General features: G+C 55.3%; 1 protein-coding gene across 1 annotated transcript in view; it reads right to left on the reverse strand.

Annotated features, from left to right (window-relative positions):
- The window catches only part of COL6A3 (collagen type VI alpha 3 chain), an 83,226-nt gene that overhangs the window by 12,544 nt on the left and 51,301 nt on the right, over positions 1-19,381 (reverse strand). The window contains exons 16-38 of the mRNA XM_020288044.2: positions 19,177-19,230; positions 18,781-18,852; positions 18,071-18,097; positions 17,915-17,959; positions 17,766-17,819; positions 17,260-17,322; positions 16,618-16,683; positions 16,102-16,155; positions 13,811-13,846; positions 13,193-13,255; positions 12,546-12,608; positions 11,116-11,178; positions 10,203-10,265; positions 8,706-8,756; positions 8,469-8,504; positions 7,934-7,996; positions 6,651-6,713; positions 5,257-5,289; positions 5,135-5,171; positions 5,019-5,030; positions 4,424-4,917; positions 2,541-2,637; positions 1,251-1,949 (exon numbers count right to left, since the gene is read on the reverse strand). Of these exons, the coding sequence (XP_020143633.2) occupies positions 1,251-1,949; positions 2,541-2,637; positions 4,424-4,917; positions 5,019-5,030; positions 5,135-5,171; positions 5,257-5,289; positions 6,651-6,713; positions 7,934-7,996; positions 8,469-8,504; positions 8,706-8,756; positions 10,203-10,265; positions 11,116-11,178; positions 12,546-12,608; positions 13,193-13,255; positions 13,811-13,846; positions 16,102-16,155; positions 16,618-16,683; positions 17,260-17,322; positions 17,766-17,819; positions 17,915-17,959; positions 18,071-18,097; positions 18,781-18,852; positions 19,177-19,230 (2,308 nt within the window). The remainder of the gene's footprint in view (positions 1-1,250; positions 1,950-2,540; positions 2,638-4,423; positions 4,918-5,018; positions 5,031-5,134; positions 5,172-5,256; positions 5,290-6,650; positions 6,714-7,933; positions 7,997-8,468; positions 8,505-8,705; positions 8,757-10,202; positions 10,266-11,115; positions 11,179-12,545; positions 12,609-13,192; positions 13,256-13,810; positions 13,847-16,101; positions 16,156-16,617; positions 16,684-17,259; positions 17,323-17,765; positions 17,820-17,914; positions 17,960-18,070; positions 18,098-18,780; positions 18,853-19,176; positions 19,231-19,381) is intronic.

Consider the following 19,381-nt stretch of genomic DNA (forward strand, 5'->3'; position numbering starts at 1 on the left):
GGATCACATAATATTTATGTAGCCCCTAAATATTTGTTGAATTAATTCTTCCAGACAAGCTATGTCCATCATACTTAAACATTAATTATGATGTCACTTGATCCATGATATATACTAAGCCAATATGTTCTATTTGGCAATATTTCAGTGACTAGGTTAAAGACAGTAGTATTAACTCAATGTGAAGGAGAAGACAGGAATAGAAAACCATCAAGTGGAGAGTTTAACAGGTTCCAAATTCTTGAATGTCAAATTATAATCCAATTACTTTTAGTATTCTCTCAGTGCTTTGTTGAACAAAGCATTTGTTTATCTGAAGACAGGAATGATAACTCCTGGGTGATCTGGCTGGCTTGCCTTTGCTTCAGACATTTCCCCTAAATCTTTCGGGGGACAGGCCTTCGCAAATGGGAATACTGTTTTCATAGATGCCAATTTCCCCTTGAATGATAAACTTGCAGCACATGTGTGCTTATTTGTATTTGATAAATCTCCCTCATTAGTCAGATACTCTGCCTGTCTATGTCTGGGCCATGCACTGTGGCAGGCTTGGGGAACTACAAAGGGCTGCACCTCCTCAAGGAACATGCAATCTGCTGGGGATCACCAACCTGCAAATTAAGGCCCACCAGGCCACGTATTAAATAATAGATGCGGTAAGTGCAGGGTCCATACAAACCACAAGCAGGCGCTGGCAGTGGGAGCTCCACAGCGAACAGGAGTGGCCGGGCCTGAGCTTTGAAGGTGCGTGTGGACTTGCTGCTAGAGCAGGCGGAGAACGGCCGGGGGAGGGAGAGCCCCCTCGGCAAAGACCCAGAGCTATCCAAGTGGGGGTCTGGTGGCTGAGCCTAGGTCAACGCAACTCCTTCTAGAAGCTTCCCCCAGCGCCCCCAACAGACACACTTCTCTTGACATGCCAGCATGTTATGTCACACATGATAAACGCATTTTCCCACCCCCTTGTAAAGCATCAGGGACACCAGCAGTGCCCGGCTGGGAGGTGCTTGGTGCAACGTGGTGGGATACCAGTGAGGGAGTGGGGACAAGCATGGCTGTCGGTGTGTTCCCTGAGGACTCGGGCTCCTAAAAGCATTGCTGGCACCTGGGGGTGTCAGTTACGGTTGTTGAATGAGTGGACAAGTTCATGTCAGCACATGGGTTGTCTTTCCCGGGACTGTTCCCCACCCCTCCCGGCCCACGGGTGTGGGATCGCGTGGAGACGGGGCCAGGGCGCCCACTGTCGCACTTACTGCTGACGAACGAGGGCAACAGCCTCCCGAAGCGCATCAGAGGCTCCTCGTTGAGCTCAGTGGACTTATCCACCAGCTTGAAGAAGACGTCGTTGGGCTCGCTGGAGAAGCTGTAGACCTCCTTGACGTTCACCTGCCTGCCGATGCCTAGAATCACGAAGAAGTAGCCCTTGCACTTGGCCTGCAGGACGGCTCTCTGGGCCTCCTCCAGCTCCTGCTCCTGCACCCGGCCCGTCAGCATCAGCACCACGACTTTGAGGTCCCGGGGGTTCGGCGCACTCTCGAAGACGTTCTCTATGGTGTAGTCGATGGCGCTGCCCAGGGCCCTGGTTCCCTGCAGCTGCGTCATCCCCCTGTCGAGGAAGTCCACCAGCTTCCCCTTGGAGCTGTAGTCGGTCAGGGAGAACTCCACCTGCACGGGCGGCACGCTGGCGTTGCCCACGGACCCGTAGGGCGCGTGCTGCACGACAGCCACCCTGGCGAAGTGCTGGGAGGCCTTGGGGTCTGGGCTCATGTCCAGCTGTCTGACCAGGTACCCTATGTACTTCTTCATCTCGTTGAACTGGAACAGGGAGGTGGTCTCGGAGCTGTCCAAGATGAAGGCCATGTCGATGTCCACATCGCTCCCTGCCGCTCTCCTGTCCCTAAAGACAGGCCTCCAGCTGCCAAATCCGCAGGCCGGGTCGATGTTGCAGATGTCTGGAAAGAAGCGGGACAGCCCGTTTACTCTGTGCGCCGCGCCGCAGAGCCGCGAGGCACGGCCGCCCGGGCGTCTGGGGTGAGTGAAACTGTCACACACAATAGAAGCCTCTTTATGTTAATATCTTGCTGCCTTGGTTGTGGCCGGATCTCAGTTTTCACCACCTAATACTTAGTAGATGAAACAAATCAGTAACTAAAGTCACTGTAGTATCTACCATGGGACTGCCATCGAAAAAATAAAAGAAAAATTACCTGGGTTCTTTGCCACTCTTTGAAGAAATGCCCTAGACAGTCACTAGAGCAAAACATCTTCACTCTAGACCCTAAGGTCAAAACTTAAGCGGAGACCTCCTGGGTTACCCAGGAAACTAATGATCCCCCCGTCAAAGAGAAGCTCTGTTTGGGGAGGTCCGCTCTAGATACGGAGACTACGTACGTAGTATTTACACTGGTAAACGTCGGCTTTGTGAATCTTAATTTAACTCAAGCTCTCTACACAGATCGTGATTGTTCACTCCAAAGTCCCTCTCTGGAGGTGACGTTCTGCAGCGGCAGCTGGACAGGTGTTCCCGTCGCGGAAGCCCTTACCCAGGCAGACGTGGCACGTGAAGACTTTCTCGAGGAAGTCTGTGAGGTCGCCCCTCGCGGGCAGCACCAGGGCGTGCCCCACCGCCGTGTTGTTGATCTGGTTCGGACAAAAGAAATTTTTGGTCAGAGTGAACGTGGCAAGTAACTATTTGAAAATATAGCTGAGGAAGTCACATCGACTAATCAAACTTCCCAGTAGCTCGGTATCTTCTCACTGCGGGGTGGAGTAGGCGCTGAGTATAACAGAAAAACACAGGTTTTATTCTGACGAGATGAGCCGGAATTCAAATCCCACTCACATATTTCTGCTGGGCCCAAAGCAGAAAGTGTCTAACGGCCCCGGGGCTCCGTTTCCTCCACCGTACAATGGAGATAAAAGTTCCTTCCTAATGGGGTTGTTTGGAGGATTAAATTAGGTAGTGTGTGTAAAGTACCTGGGTATGCTCTAGCAAGTGTTGGGGACATGAGTATTGTCCTTGCTCCTGGGGACAGCAGCCGGCAAGTGCAAGCCCATCTCTGCCCACCCTCCCTGGTCTTGTGAACAACAAAGCAAGCCACGAGACCGAGCAGAAGCAAAACGTCCTGCCCATCACAGCTCCTGGTTCACACTTGGTAATTATTCACTTAAAGAATGACCAATTTGAATGAAAGAGTGAGTGAGTAATGAACGCATGAATAATTTTCTGATCTTGCTGAAACCATGCTGAGAAACATGTGGTTCCGGGTCACTGGGCCCATGCAAGGGCAGATGCTCTGTGCAGTGGTCCGTGGTCACAGTGGCCTGCAGTTTGGTAGAATAAACACTGAGGGACGGTGGCAGTGACCCAGCTGTCACTGGCTGACATAGGTGGTGACGAAACCATAGACTATCCAGTTTGGAACGAAAAACACCAGAGATCATCTCGCCCGGCCTCATCTTACAGGTGGCAGATTTAAGACACAGAGAGGTGAAGTGCAGGTGTGTTCTTTTAAGCGAGTGGGTGGGCTGGAACTAGAGCCCAAGCCTCCGACTCCTGGCTGGGGCTCTTTCACTCCTACCATCATCCATGTGCCTTGAGCGGCACCACCAGAACACACTGAACAGGTATTGATTGATATAACAATTAAATACGTTATTTAATCAAATGACAAGGGGCTCGTGGCTTCTCCGTGGACTGACTGTTGGAAACTGGCTAAAGGAGGGTTGGCACAGTGGTTCAAGTTGGGAGTTCTGGGTCACCATTGTTTTGGAGACCTCACTAAGAGACTGCAGGCCTCCAGGGTGGGCCACCCTAGGATGATTGCCTTCCGGGCTGGTCAGGACAGAGTGGGATGGGCTGTCACAGCACATGGGCTGCAGAGTCTGAGTGACTAGGGTCTCATCCTCACGTGTACCCCACCACCACTGCAGAATCTTCTTACCCACAAGATGAGACTGACAACACAAACCCCACCGACCTGTCCCAGGAAGTAGATGCCAAAGACAGGGTGTCACACGGCTCAGAGTGACTGCACGGCGGGGCCATGTTGGGAGGAGCCAGACCAGATCCAAAGGTCCAGGTCCTCATGAACAAAGCAAAGAAGCCACAACGTCCCCATCAGTAGCTAGAGTGTCACCAGTGCTGACATCTCCACCTGGCAGTGAGGACACGAGCCTCACTCACTGCCAAGAGATGTCAACATGTGAGCAGGGACCCGCAGGGACTGAGTTCCAGCCACCTGGACGTCCCTCTACTGCTGCGGCCATGAGACTGTCCTGGAGATTTCACCAAGAAGTTCTCAGCCAGACTGGCCTCGCCTAGGACCTTTTAGAAGCTACGGGACAGGAATCCACCACGGCGCGTGGATGTGCCTGACACCTGCCACAAGCCCAGGGAGACAGGGAGACGCCCTGGGGCGCTGACCTGCAGAGCGTTGATGAGCTGCCGGTCCTCCTGGCTCGTGAGGAACAAGGGCGTGACCCCCGCGTCGTAGAGCTTCAGCACGGCCTCTCTGAGCTCCGGGGACGCGCGCGTGGGCCTGTTGCTGAAGAACAGGGCCACCTTCCTCATCAGGAACCCGTTCCGCACCCTCTTAAATGTGTTCCTGGCCACGAATGACATGGCGGTTTCCAGGCTCTGCTGTTTGGAGGTCAGGGCCACCTGAAGGTTCTTAATCTTGTCCAAGAGCACGGACTTCCTCTTGGAGTCAGCAAACCGGATCTCCGTGGTCACCTCGTTGTTGTAGGTGACCACGGCCACGCGGGCCCCCCGTGGGCAGTTGCTCTCGGCGATGGTCAGCTGGCCCACGAGGCTCAGCAGCACGTCCCTCATCCGGTTGAAGGTGTCCTGGGTGACACCCTCGGAGGTGTCTAACGCGAAGGCCAGCTCCGTCGGGTAGACGGGGCACTCCAGGGGCCCTGGGGAGAGTGGGGGGGTTTCCGGAGACAGACGTCACTCACTGCAAAAGGGCGGGACCTTCTTTCCTCCGAAGGAAGTCCCGTCCCTGGAGTGAACTTACCATAGCAGCACGCTGTAAAAGAAAGAGGGAAGAAAGAGTGAAAGGCGCGTTTGCGCGTGAGAGTTTCACATGTAAAAACGTACACCGTCGCAGCCGGCAGAAAGCCATGTACTTACGACATTTATCTTTGATGCTCTGCACCAGGCCGCATTGCTTTAAAAGAAAACGAAAGAACAGGTAAGGAGAGCGGGTGGCAGGCACGCAAGGGGACGACTGACTCAGGACACATGCAACTTACGTCGATGGAGTCTCCTCTGTTGCCCTTGTGGCCCTGTGAAACCAAGGAGGGGCAGCTGAGATGGGTGCCAGAAGTACCGACGTAGAAGGTAAAAGAAGGTTCTCTGGCCCACGGAAGCACGGCAGAGGATGCGGGGGGGGGGGGGGGGGCTTTGGGACACCTTGACCATCGACTGTCTCGCCCAGTAAATCTGACTTGATCACTTGGAAAAGCAAAAGGTAGAAGACTTTGGGAACAAAAGTGTCTTCCCCCGTAAGGTAGCTTGGCTTTGGAAACAGCCCCGTGTCCTAGAATCCTGGCAGCTCATCACCACTCCATGGAAATCGCATCTTTGAGCTGAGTCTAGACACTGCCCCCGCTAAGGGAGGAGACTCCTTTCAGGCGCTTGTTTAATACACCCCGTGCCCCAGGACAGGCAGCGAGGCACGGCTGCGCGCTCCTAGGCCCCTCCACGGCCAAGGCATCCTGGCTGGACAAAGCCAGGATCTCGGGGGTGGACTGGAGGCTGCCCCGGCATCCACACGCTGCCACCCTGGTGGTCCAGGAGCCATCCCATGGGCCCCTGGGCCCCTTTCCATGGGGCTCTCTCTGCCTGCCTGGTCTGCTGCGGGACTGGCCTGACGTCCCCCCTTAAACACCCCACCTGCTAAAGCAGCACCTGACCGGCCTTCTTCCCCCTAGTTCAACCACACTCATCCCTTAACCTTGCCTTCCTGGAGTGATCTTCGGACTCCTGAGTTATCTTTTCCATTCCTCTTTGAGCCTCATCAATTTCAACACAGGTGATCTAACCCACTGCCCTGAGAAATTCAGATAAGGACACTAAGACAATACGCATTCAGATAAGGACACTTATCTGAATAAGTGTCATCCAAATCAGATAAGGACACTAAGAACAATACGCATGTTGTTGAGGGGCTGGGGAGGACACCCTCCCGGCCCCCAGTGGCAGCATGACTGGTGGGCTTGAGACCATGAGTGGGGAGCTCCCCTGGGGATTTCATGGACCAAAGCAAGCACCCCCCAAACCAGGGCCTGACATCACTGCGCCGCTTCTACAGCATGCAAGCGGGAGGCATTCAGACGTGCTCTCTTTGGCTTCTCCCGTGCACAAACCTCAAACAAATCCAAACCAGGAAACTATTACAGGCAAATTATAATACACCCTAGATTTCAGAGTGTCACATGAAATGTTTTTTAGAAAGTTTCTCATTACTCTAAAATTCAAAATCTCTTTTCTCCATTAAGACGTCAGAAAGGAAGTGGCTAAGAAAAACCAATGAGAGCAGTGCGGAACACCTTCTTTGTGGGGAAGGGCGATGGGGGAAGTTTTCCCAGGCCGTGTGTGAAGCACCCAGCCCCAGGAGCTTGGTCGGAACTGGACGAGTACTTACAGCCGGTCCTGGGTAGCCGGGGTCCCCCTTCTGCCCGACTATTCCTGGCGGTCCGGAATTTCCCTAGAGGGCAGAGCAAGCATCGTTCAGTCGGGGTTGGGAGACTGAAAGTTCTCGGCTGGGCAGTGGAAAGGGATAGTACAGGTGATCTAACCCACTGCCCTGAGAGATCTCTCACTTTCAGGGAGACTAAGTGTCTCCTAAACTCGAGTACGGGGATAAGTGACCTTAGCAAAGCCGATGGGAGCCCCCACAACTATAGGGGTGCTGTGTTCTCTGACAGGTGAAGCTAAAACAGATGCCTGTCCAAGAACCGTTAGTAAGATAGTAAATTTATCTATAGATGCCCAAGGGAATTAGTAACAGACGATGAATTAGAGCAGGGGACCTCAAACTTGTAAACAGGGGGGGGCCAGTTCACTGTCCCTCAGATCTTTGGAGAGTGCGCACTGTGGACCCAGGATGAGTCGGCTGCTAAGCAGGACAGGCAGCTGTGGCAAAAATACCCGGAGGGCCAGATAAATGTGCTAGGCGGCCCGCGTGTGGCCCTCGGGCCATAGTTTGAGGATGCCTGAATTAGAGCATCGTTCAGGATAGGTAACCAACCAAGGTTTTAACACCCTACCTTGGATAGTAAGTGATCTAGTTTGATCGTCTTCGCTGATCAAGTTAACAGGAAAACTATGATTATTACGAACGGTACTTCAGGCTGAAAAGAACCGTTGGCAACGTTTACCCGTATCTAGGCCACAACTTGCTCATTCCAGACTCAGTGGCATCTTGGGGGTGAGTTAACACCCACTGAAAAGAGCGATCCGGACCCAAAGGCAGCGTGAGGAGGAGGCACCACTGGTGGGGGTGGGGGGCTCTGGTCTGGGCCTGGGCTCGCCCGTGAGCCCGGGACCCTCAGAAGCAGGTCCTGGGCCTCAGTGTGTGGGTGGGTGTGGCTGTAGGCGACTGCACACACTTCCGATGTCACCCGTTCTGAGACTGGAGCGTCCCCAGTGCGGTGCTGGGAGTGACCGGCTGGCCTTAGAGGAAGGGCTCTCGGGCCTGCCCGACGTGGCTGCAGAGGGACAGCCTCGGACCCCGGCCTGGTGGCACTCGGAGGACGCTGGTCTGGGGCTTGGAGTTCCCTTCCTTCCTCCCTGCCCTGTCACAGGCCAGGTTGCAGGTGAAAGGTTATTTTCAAAGAAGAGTAAGTTCTCAAGGCCCTCAGCAGTGAATCACACTGCTACACCCGCTCTCATTCCCCCCTGCAGCCCATGCCCAGGCAAACTCACCCTCCGGCCCCGGATGCCTTTGGGTCCTGACGGGCCATCTGCCCCAGGCTCGCCGGGGCCGCCCTGGGAAGAGAGCAGAGAAGGTGCATGCGTGTCAGGCCCTGGGGCGGAAGGTCTCGCTGAGAACCCCTAGGGCAGGTCCTCACGGGGTATCCGAACCGCATCGCCCAGGCCGCCAAGTGGTTAACTTTGATTCCCTTCTCTGGTGGGTCACTAGTGTATTTGTGGTATCTGCAGACAGCCTTCATTTGCTTAATCAATAATGATACGTATAGGTTATAGCATTTTACGGCTTATAGAGTACTTTGATTACACGTTATGTTATTTAAACCTCCTAAGTACCATGACAAGTGCGTATGGTCACCACCATTTGACAGATGAGGGACTTCTTAGAGAAGGCAGGGTCTTGCCCGGGGCAGCCCAGTTAGGAAGTGGCCGACCCAAGACTAATGCCGAGGTACTCTGATTTTCAGTCCCTGGACATACCGGGCTCATCCAAAACCTCTAGTGCTGCTCCAGGGGAGCATCTATTTACCTTTGGTCCTGGGTAGCCAGGGAATCCTCTTTCCCCCTGTAAAAGATAAAGAGGTGACTCAATTCTCGGTCCCTGTTTAAATTCATCTAAAATAAATGGATCGTGAAAGAAAGAAAAAAATCTACAAAATCATCAAAAGAAAACAATCACTCGAATACAACACAATTCAGAGGAATACTTCTTTTCAAACATATCAGAAGCTGTGCTTGCAGGAACCCCCGCCCCGCCGATACATACTTTTTTGCCTCTGCGTCCTTCTCCGCCAACTCCGTCCCGCCCGTCGTCTCCCTACGAGTGGGAAAGAGAGTCGCTGCAGGTCTGCATGCCGGGCCCTGCCGCTGCCCTGGGCGGAGGGTCCCTGAGTCCCCGAAATGTTCCCAGACCAAGGTTCCCGCTCCCGCCCCGTCCTCCGAGCGGGAACCAGACGTGTCTGCAGACGGTCGGCCCCCAGGACCCCCCTCAGCAAAAACGGTGCGGGAGGACCACCGGCGCAGAGCACGCCCAGTAGCTTTGGGTAAAGATGCCGGTTGGCTGTGGAGTCAACGGCTCACGAAAACAGAGGGGCTTGGAGCCGCAAGGGATGCGGGAGGGCAGTCGACTCCGCATCTCCGAGTCGTTGGCTCTACTGAGAGCAAGGACACCGAACTCGTCTCGGGGGCCCCCGCCGTGCCTGTCCCCTGTGCCCGGCCGTACCCCTCCCCACCCTCGCTCCCTTCCTCCCACGTCTCCACCCCCAGACCCTCCTCCCCCGCGCCCACCCGCCCGGGTCTCTGCCGCACTCCCATCCAGAACCGGGCGCCGCTGGTTATTTCAAAAGAACCGGAAGAATCTGTGTGAGGCGGACACCGGCATCTCTAGGACGTTGCTACGATACGTAGCTAACCTGCAGTTTTAATCGGATGTCAGCACCTAGAGAGCCCCCCAAAGCTCTCTTGACCCCAGATTGACAGAAACAGAATCGGGATTGAGATTTCCTTCAACAGTGCAAACAGATTTTTCCCCCTGTGCTTCTGAGATGCAAAGTAATAGAAAGAGATGTTTTAAATTTCATTTAGCTGGAAAGACAACACAAGGAAAGAAACACAAGGGAAATATTTTGAAGCGTGGGGCTTATAACAGTCAGATCCACCTGGCCCGCGTTTGTACAGTGTTTCGGTACAGGGACTCGTTTTAGAAAAATTCTCAGTGGAGCGCACATTTCTGTGTCCTACGTAGAAATGTGCACTACAAAATCATTGTTAGGGAGTAGCCGGGGTGTTTTTAAACGGTGTTTTCAAAATTGAGTTATTGAGGTAATAATTTCTATTCTTAGGATGTCTCGTTCAAAAGAAATTGTTTCCTCCGTCTGGATTGAGACCTTTTCGAATGCAATTCCATCTTATTAATACCCCAAGGACATTTTACTCCTTTGCAGAAAAGCCCTAGTCACGCTCACAAAGCCTTTGAGAGACCGAAAATGAAGGCGGCTCGAGCTTCAGCACACGCCACGTTCCACTGCATCAGGAAAACATGTCCTTCCCCACTGCCACGACACCCCTCCACCCTGGCCAATGAAACCCACTTGTTTTGAAGTTTGCAGCCGATGAGCAGCGGGTTTCACTATTCCTGACCGTACCCCCAGTAATACAAGGAGCAGGGCTCAAGTCACCCCCTGCGGGCCCCTCTCCCCGCCTCCCCTGCACCTGTCAGCAAAGAGCCAGCCACAGCAGGAGCCAGAGCGCGCTAGGACCTTACCGTCTCCCCGCGAGGGCCGCGGTTCCCGGCGCCTCCCTTTGGTCCCGGGCCTCCGGGCTCGCCCTAGACGGGAGAAACGGCGCAGCTGAGACTCCGGGCCGAGGCTGGTCGGCCGCTCGATGCCACGCCCCGCTGGTCTAAGCGAGGGTGCCACCACCTGCTCGCTTAGAAATGATTTTTCTAAATTGCAATATTCCTGTGTGGAGTCCCGCAGAAGCATCCAGGAAGGTTGGCGTCTGTCCCTTCCACCAGCGTGGCATGGGGGACCGGCTGATGGGCGAGAAGGAAGCGGCCGGGAGAAGGCGGCGGGCGTGGAATTCAGTAAAGCCCAGCACCACGGGCGAGGCAGAGTCACACGGACACATTTGTTTAACTGAGAAAACGCTGTCTTTTCAGGCTGGTTACGACGGACTGTGGCTAATCTCGAGGCTGGCAGGAAGCGGGCTCTCAGGCAGCCTTCAAACAACACACCTGGTGTCCGGAATAGTCAGGACCCGGGTCTCCCGGATGCTCTAAACAGGGTTGGCAGCCCCGCTGTGCGTGCACCGCCCCTGGTTAAAGACCTCTCGGCCCACAGGATCTCAACCGCGCCCCGCCCCACCCAGCTGCCCACAAGGCTCAGAGGACGCTGCGCCTTGCCACCCGCCAAGGCAAGAGAGTCAGATGATCTGCCGGCGGCGGCTCAGGCTAGGAGACGGCAGCCCACGGAGCAGGGACGCTGGCTGGGACGGGGACCCCACTGGCCGAGCTGGCTGCCAACGGAGAGGCTGGCGTGGAGACCAGCAGTGGGGAGGGGAAGAGATGCACAAACTAAGCCTAAGCCACGGGACAGACTGACAAAAGAGGGCGTGGGGCCGGGTGCAGCTGGCCGGGTCCCTGTCCTTAGCAAAGCTCTACCTTTCTCCAGACAAACCTTTCTTCCCAGGGGCCCGGTTCTGCCACGTTCTCCAGGGGCACCGGCGTTACCTACGGGTCCCTGGAGCGCAAGGAGAGGAGTGTGTCAGCGAGGTCTTCAGCCGTCCGAGCAAAGGCATCTCTGAATCCCGGCTCCCCCCACTCCGCCCCAGCCCTGCAGGGGGGTCAGAGCCCAACACAGGCATGTGACTGTCCTGACTGCAGATCGCAAGCACTAATTAAGAACGCACACGGGGCTACAGACTCGATACAAACATGCGTGGAAATGGCCTGTGCAGATTTAAAACACTAGCATTACCTCTCAGCGCCAGTTTACACAAATTAATGCAGATTGCAATTATTAACATACATGTCGTAGGTTCCTGCCTGGACAACAAGCCCCCAGATTTGACGTGACTTTGTTCCCGTTCCCTTTTATACCCCCACGATGAGCACCTGATGTATACAGGTACATAAACCTGTAGTGAATTTGCCATGTTGGTGAATGAATAAAGCAATGAACGAAACTGACTTGTGAAACGTGGTGCAGCCTACACAGCCCAGAAATGCCCCTGAGACAGGCAGTGGCGGAACACAAATCAAAAAATGTCTCTGGGGCTATTGGCTGACTATTCGAACAGCTTTGTGTCTAGGCCAGCTTACATTCTTGATTAACTAGAAGTTAGATAAGTGTTTTCTAAAATCTCACAAAAGCTTTAAAAATAGATTATTATCAGTTCTCAAGCTAGAGAAGGGCTTTCTAAGCAAATTCCTGCCTGCTTCCACTGTAAAAAAATGTTTTTGCATTTATGTAGCAACAGACCAGCCCGTTTCCAGTTCATTCGTCATTATTTTTTCTGTAACAAATGAGAGGACGTCTCCCTACATGTCATCTCAGATGCGAAAGCCGGTTATCTGTACGTAGCTCCTCGGCACCTGACCCCAGCCCAGCAACAGCAAGGTGCTTCTGCTGATCGTTGCTGATAGCTACAATCTATGCAAACGTCTGTGGCCACAGCACACCTTCTGTGCTGAACTTGAAGATAAAACTTGAGCAATTCCTTATACAAAATACTGAACCACAGGAGCCAAGCATGAAACACTCGGCACAATCTAAGAATTTTAGTAGATTTAGATTTTTATGCAATTCCTTCCTGAGACTTCTGAAATGAGGCAAATGTTCCCTTGCTTACCACCCTGGAGCCTATTTTGAAAGGACTATATTAGGCATTAGAAGCCCCTGGAACACCAAGGAAAGGGGACTCTTGCTTCCTTGGGGTGAAGTAGCCAGCCAGTGGGAGGGCTGAGGCTGGATGGGGGGTCTGGTTGCCAAAGAGGGGGGCTAGAGGGCAGTCTGCCTGCAGCAGCAGCACCCAAGAAGCTCCCGGCCTGCTTGGCCACCTGCACTCTGCTTAGCAGCGGGGCGGGGTGGAATGAGGACAGGCTCACCCGAGCTCCAGGAATGCCTTGTTCTCCTATCAAGCCTGGAGGACCCGTGGGACCAGCTGGGCCCTGAGGAAGGAAAAGGCCACTGTAATTTCAAACACGAACTCGAGCATGAATGTCCACAGCGGCGATATTCACAGTAGCCAGACAGTGGAAACAACCCAAACGTCCGTCAATCACCAAGTGAATGAACAGATTGTGCTGTATCCGTACAAGGGAATATTATTCAGCCATGAAAAGGAGTGGAGTCCTGGTACCTGCCATGACACAGATGAACCTCAAAACACTATGCTCGGTGAAGAAATCCAAATGCACACGGCCACCTGTTAGATGACTCCATTTGTATGAAACGTCCCGAATAGGCAAAGCCACAAAGACAGGAAGAAGGTTGGTGGCTGCCAGGGGCTGGGGGTGGAGGGTGATGGGGAGGGACCGCTGATGGGGACAGGGTCTCCTTTGGGGAGGAGGAAAATGTTTTGAAACTGGACAGAGGTGATGTTTGCACACCACTGTGAAAGTACTAAATGCCACTGAATTGCTCGCTTTAAAACGGTTCATTTTGTGTTAGACAAACATCGCTTTTAAAAAGGACAATACCAGGGAATGTGGGAAAATATCCCGGGGCGTGCGATGGCTCGGGGAGTACTGACCTGGGCGCCTCGGGTCCCCTGCTCCCCCTCGAAGCCGGGCTGGCCTGGATTGCCCTTGTTGCCCTTTGAAACAAGAGAAGGCACAGGGGGATCAGGATAGGTGCGATCCACGTCGGCTCTCTGTCCCCCTCCCCCCGGCATTTCTGGACTAGGGGCTTGGGGATCGGCCGGGGAACACGCCGCTCTCGGGGGCTTCAGGTCATCACATCATCTGTGTCTCTCTGCACGTCTGTCCGCAATCGTTTCCCACCTGTTCCTCACCACGGCTTCGCGGACCTGCACCCGCCTTGCCCGGGTGGGGGACTGAGACACCGGGAAGCGCAGCTTGCGGACGGCCGGGCAGGCGGGCACGTCCTGGCAGGGAGGCGGCCTGCACGAGGCCTCCCCGGGAGTCTCTCCCTCCTCTCACCCGGGGCTCACGGGGACCGCCTTCCCCAGGCCTTGCAGAGGAGGCCGGGTGACAGGAGATGGTAGCTGCTACTGGAGCACAGGTGCCTTGACAGCCCCAGGAGAGAGCAGTTTTTAATTCCTGGGCTGGGTGGGACCTGGGCCATGGAAGGACAGTCCCCTGGGAGCTCTCCGTGAGCAGCGTTGCGACCACCGACCGCAGAGGCTTACCTTAGCTCCTGCGGGGCCCCGTCGGCCAAAGCCGCCCTGAGGAAGGAAAAAACCCACATGAGCCGTGAGCAGGAAGAATGGGACCCGGCGCAGGGCCTGGGGCTCCCTGAGACTTAACCCTTGAATATTTCGCTTGCTCGGGGGACCTCGGACCTTCCGAGCACCTGCTTTGTGCCGGAAGCCAGAAACTGCCTCAGCGGCCCTGGGGGAGCACAGGGACACGGTCCTCCGCCCCGTCTGGGTGACGCTTTGTGTCCTCCCTGGGCCTGTTCATCGCCCCAGTGGCAGTTCTGAGAATCGCCGCAGACCCGCCAAGCAAAACAATGACTTCTTCTGGCTCACGCCCCCTGCCAGCGTCAAATGAGGAGCGTGAAGAGGCAATGTCAACCTGTCTAAAGTTTTCCTTCCCTTTTCCTAACTGTAGTGAGAAGTCACGAAATCCATTCGCTATGATGGAAGGGAGTCCCAGATTCTCCGAATTCTCCAGGCCAAGTACAACACAGACCCAGAGAAGCATCCAAAACGCACACATGTGAACCTGGAAGCCTCCTGTGCTCAGGTTGGGCTCATGACTTGGCAACATCTCCCTGGACGCTGCAGAGGTGACCCTTAGTGCGAGCACGTGGGCTCGCTTGGTCAGCGAGCCAGTGACTCCCAGCTCATGACTGCTTCCTCCGCGGCAGAGAGTTCGGGTGGGAGTCCGCGGATGTCCCGGGCTGTGTCTGCAGGGTGGGCATTCCAGAGACAGCGGCGGGCCAGCTCTGTCGCGGGGTCTGGCCCGTCCACTACCCCAACCAGAGAACCACATTCTCCGATCCCCGGGGCCCAGCCCGGTGATCTTCTCGGGTGACTACGTTGCCATTATTCGCTGTAATGCCAGCCGCGTCAGTGGAAGACCTTGGCCACCTTCCACGGAGAAATTTGGGAGTCGGGGAAGGGTCACTGCTCCCCTCCACAGAGTAACCATCTGGCCCAGCCCCTGCCCAAGGAGACGTGCTGGAGCTGGCTCAGGGCCCACCGGCACACATTCCACCCTGGGCTGAGCCTGGAATGGCACGGTCCTCAGAGCGGGGCTAGGGAACCACTGGGCCAGTCCTTGCCCTGCTTAGAAAGAAAGAACTGAGTCTCCAAGAGCCCTTGACTGTAACTGGATTCAAAACCAACGGTCCACGTTGTACACAGAGTTGGAGCACATTGTGCACACTGCTACATTCTCAGCCGTCTCAGGAAACCGAGTTTGGCTCTGCTCACGAGCTGAGTTGAAACTGCCACATCATTATTCAAAAATAAAGCGCAAACCTTTTAGACCCATATTTTCAAAGTCTAAGTTTTCTTCTGAATTTTAAAAGCAAAGTGATGCCCAAAGTGCATCGTTTGGTTTTGGGGAGTCCTTTCTTTTGAAAGCCCCTCCCCTCGGCGTGCTCGACTGGCCCAGCTGCCGGGGCCGGGTGTGCGGCCCTCCTCGGGAAGTGGCCGAGGGGCCACGTTCTCAGCTGCCCAGCCTGGCTTGCAGCTTTTGTGCTCCATTCATTTCTGAGCAGAGTCCTGCCCTAGGCAGGCATCAGCGAACTGAACTCCCTTGAGGATCTGCAAACGTCCAGACCTCGGCCGCCCCTCGCAGGGAGCTGCTTCTCCCAGCTATGAGGGCCACCCCCTCTGTGCCCCTGGGCCCCACAAGCTCTCAGATGGCTTCCTGCAGATCGTGTCTACCACATGGGCTCTAGCATTTCTTCTGCAGGACTGAGAGATTGGGCGCGCAATGAACTATTCTGCAACAGACATGTCCGAAATTTCTTTTAAAAGCAATTGAAGATGCAATACACTAGAAATAAAAAACAAACCTAGTTTCCTTATTTCAGTTACAGCAAAATAGATAATTATTAAAACAATAACAAATACACAACCACTTCAGCCTTCTTACCCCTCGTTCCCTTGGACCGCAAGGTTAGTATTTCCTTTCGGATTTCTCAAATATTTGGTGAGATAAACCCTGGCCAAATATTTGAAAGCAGCAAAGATAATGTTTTTAAAGCATGTGTTCAGCGTGTTTGGGGGAGGGGAGGGAAACAGGACTGGGGGAGGGAGAAGAGATGGAGCACCTGGTAAATTGTAAGAATGAAAAATCTCTATCAGCCGCAAGATTCGGGTAACAGCACTTTCCGAGATCCCTTTAAAATTTCTAAACAAAGCGCAGCTGAGTAACCGGCACCAGGTAGCGGTGGGCAGATCATGGGGTACTCGCTAAGTTTCTACCGAGGAACCCCCCCCCACAAAGCCCTAAGGGCACTCACATTCCTCCCGTTTTCTCCAGGACTTCCAGATACTCCGTCTCTCCCTGGGAGACCCTGGGGCGGGGGAGAAAATCAGCATGAGATTCCCATCTGCAGCAAGGAGCGTCTGACTCTGGAATTTTGCAGGAGGCACGGCGGGAAAAGGGGTGAATCCGCTCGGAAGAGCCGCCGGCAGGCCGGTGGTCGGACACTTTGCGGGGTGCGCTAGACTTTGGTTCGTTCCCACCTCTGCAAGACTTTGCCGTAACAAGCACTTTCCATAACTATCTAAGGGGCAGAGAAGAGGCCCCACTTGGAAAGGGTCGCCCTGGCTCCTCTGGGAGACCCCTCCTCCACGTGCACCCGCAGGCGGCCCCACGGCCCCGCCACTCCCCGTCCCACGCTGCTCTGCAGCGTCAGAGGCCCAGTCCGTGGCCTCCGCGGCCTCCACGGCCTCCGCGGCCGCCGAGGTGCCAAGGTGAGTGTCATCTCTCAGGCCCTCAGCACAGGGAGAGTCGAGAACACAGAGCGCCGTACCATGGGGCCGATGTCACCGGTTTCTCCCTTGGGTCCTCTCTGCTGGCTGTCCCGTCCTGACTCACCCTGCAAACAACACAACAGGGGGAGGTGAGCCGCGCGTGCCAGGAATGGGACGGTCGGGAAAGGATTGGTGACGGCATGAGCCCAAGGCTCCGAGGGACAGTCCCTGCGGCCACAGCCCATCCAGACAGCATGCGTCCAACTCTGCAGAACCCGGCCACGGGGCAGCGAGCCCGCCCGGCCCCCCACAGGGCGACGGTTCTGCCCAGGGAGGAGGGTGCCCCCGGCTCCTGCCGTTCCTTGGCCGCAGGGCAGGGTGGCCTGGAGGGGCGGCGCCGTTTGCTTAGAGGTTTCACAAAGCCATGAAACGGAAAAAGCGGCAAACGCTTCTCTTTTCCAAAAGCAAGTGTAAGGTGTCCTGAGACCACCTTTTAGGGCGACGCACAGCACTCGCTCATCTTTATGGCTAGAGAACAGAATCATCTGCCAGAAAGCCCCAGACGCGTAAGGAACAGACAAAGCACACATTTTATCAATAATTTTTAAAGCAATTTCAGAAGTGAAAGTCTTCCCTTCCCCCCTCTGCCGCCACTGTCTTCCCCGGGCTCGGCTCTGAACCGTCAAGAAAGAAATCCTCACCGGGTCACCGCGAATGCCAACGTCCCCTCTTTCTCCTTTGTCCCCTTTGGGGCCTTTATCACCCTAAATGAAAAAACACAAGTGGAGGCTAAAAAACGAGATGTTTCCGTTTGTACCTCACCCTAAACATCACATTCTTCACAGTTCATAAATCTTAAATAGATTTATGATGTTCACCATTCACGTGTCTGCCATGAAGGTACATTTTCACTTCCAAATATTTGTTATTTATTCGGTTAATTCACAGATAATGTACTGGGGACCCGTGTGCCAAGCGCTGGAGCTTTATTTATAACAGAACAAACTCAGCCCCTGGCCCTGTGGGACGTGCTCTGCGTATGACGTATCCTGGCAGAGCTGACAGGAGGGCACCGGCACAGCCCGGGGGAAGTCAGGGAAGGCTGCCTGGAGGAAGCGGGCTCTACCTATACAGGTATAGGAAATGACTCTTCCCTAAATGAATGCTTCTATTCTTTCCACAACGGCAACACTGGAAAGAGACCTACCCTTCTTCCAGGGTTCCCTTTCTCTCCAGAAGAGCCGGGCAATCCTTTGTCTCCCTGCCAACGACAGTGATGAGAGGTCGCACCTGGGGCAATGTCACCACAGGTGTTAGAACCCGAAGAAGCTCAGGCCTGGAGAGCGAACCACTCACCTCCTCGCCGTTGAGACCGTCCAGCCCGATCTCTCCTATTTCACCCTACGAGGGACCGAGACAGTCGAGTGAGTGTAGAAAGCTATTCCAGCAAAGGAAGAAACGAGAAATACTGGGAAACTTTTCATCGTCAGAAACGAAAACAAGCTTGGGTACCTTCTCTCCTGGGAATCCTCGAGAGCCCTGGAAGGTAAGGGGACAGGGGACACATTAGCTCTTCCTGAGGGCCTGGTGCCACCCCCCCATCTAATGCCGCAGTGTCGGGAAATGCTAACGTCAGGGACTCATCATCCCTTTGCACCCCTCGGTGCATCACGTGGGGGTGATAAGGCTAATTTGCCTAGAACCAGCACTGGGGTGGCCTGGGCTGCCGGGCAGGAGTGGGGGCCCCACGAGCCAGGGGAAGGGGCTCGGGAGGCACAGGCTGGCTTTGCAGCTCCCGCCGGCACCTGCCTTCACACTCCAGCAAGCAGAGAAGGAAGCTCGCCAGCCCCGAGCCACCTGGTGTCCTCTGTCACTCCTCCCTCCCTGGCTGCCCCCGGGCCAGGGGCCGAAGCCGCGCGCACCAGCCTCCCCTCTGCCCTGGCCCACGTCCTCTCCTCGGGAATGTTTCCTGGCCGCTCCGTGTTTCCATAGGAAACTATTTCTCCATTCTCCGGCTCCCTTCCAGCCGCGGCCCGAGCTCCCAGAGCCACCCCACCGAGGCCGCCTTCCAGCCAGAGGCCACGGGCTGCAGAGGAGCCCGGACGGGCAGCTGCCCCCTCCCCGGGGCACTTGGAGAAACTGCATGTCCCTCCTGCACATGCAGCTGGCCTGACCCCCGCCCCACGCTCGGTGAGCACTCCTCCCGCCCCCTGCCACTGTACCTTCACTCCTCTCTGGCCCGGGCAGCCCTGGAAGCCCTGAGTGCCGTTCACGCCAGGCGGACCTCGCTCGCCCTGTTGCGTAAAACAAAGGCAGTTGGCAAGTTGGAGCCGCTTGTCATCGTGTCTCCAAGGGGCTTGCAGCACCGAGAGTGGCGGGCGTTAGAAAGCAGATCTCACTGCAGGGACGCGGAGCAAGGCTGGGGGGCCGGGGAGCCTCTCGGTGTCCCTGCAGCACCAACGCCACTGCCTGGCAGCCAAGGACGGGTGGGGGTCTGGGCCCTGGGTCTGTGTGGGCGCCGGACCCCCCGGAGCGATGGCGAACCCCACAGTTCAATCCCAACAGGCAAGGAACGAGGAGGGGGTACAACTTTAAGGGATAAAACGACTTTTACTCACAGGTCCACCCTCATCACCAGGGTAGCCGCGGTAGCCGTCCTCTCCGGGGATGCCCTGAAACAAAGCACAGCGGGCTCGTCACGCCCCCAGTCCCCTTCGCTCTGTGTCACGTGTCTGTGCCAGCCCCTTCGCCTGGCAGAGCAGCGCCGACGTCCGCCCTGGCGTTAGGGGGTTCCTGGAACTCACAGCCCCCCGCTCGTGACCG

Source organism: Microcebus murinus, chromosome 8 (assembly GCF_040939455.1).
Source record: "Microcebus murinus isolate Inina chromosome 8, M.murinus_Inina_mat1.0, whole genome shotgun sequence".
NCBI lineage: Eukaryota > Metazoa > Chordata > Mammalia > Primates > Cheirogaleidae > Microcebus > Microcebus murinus.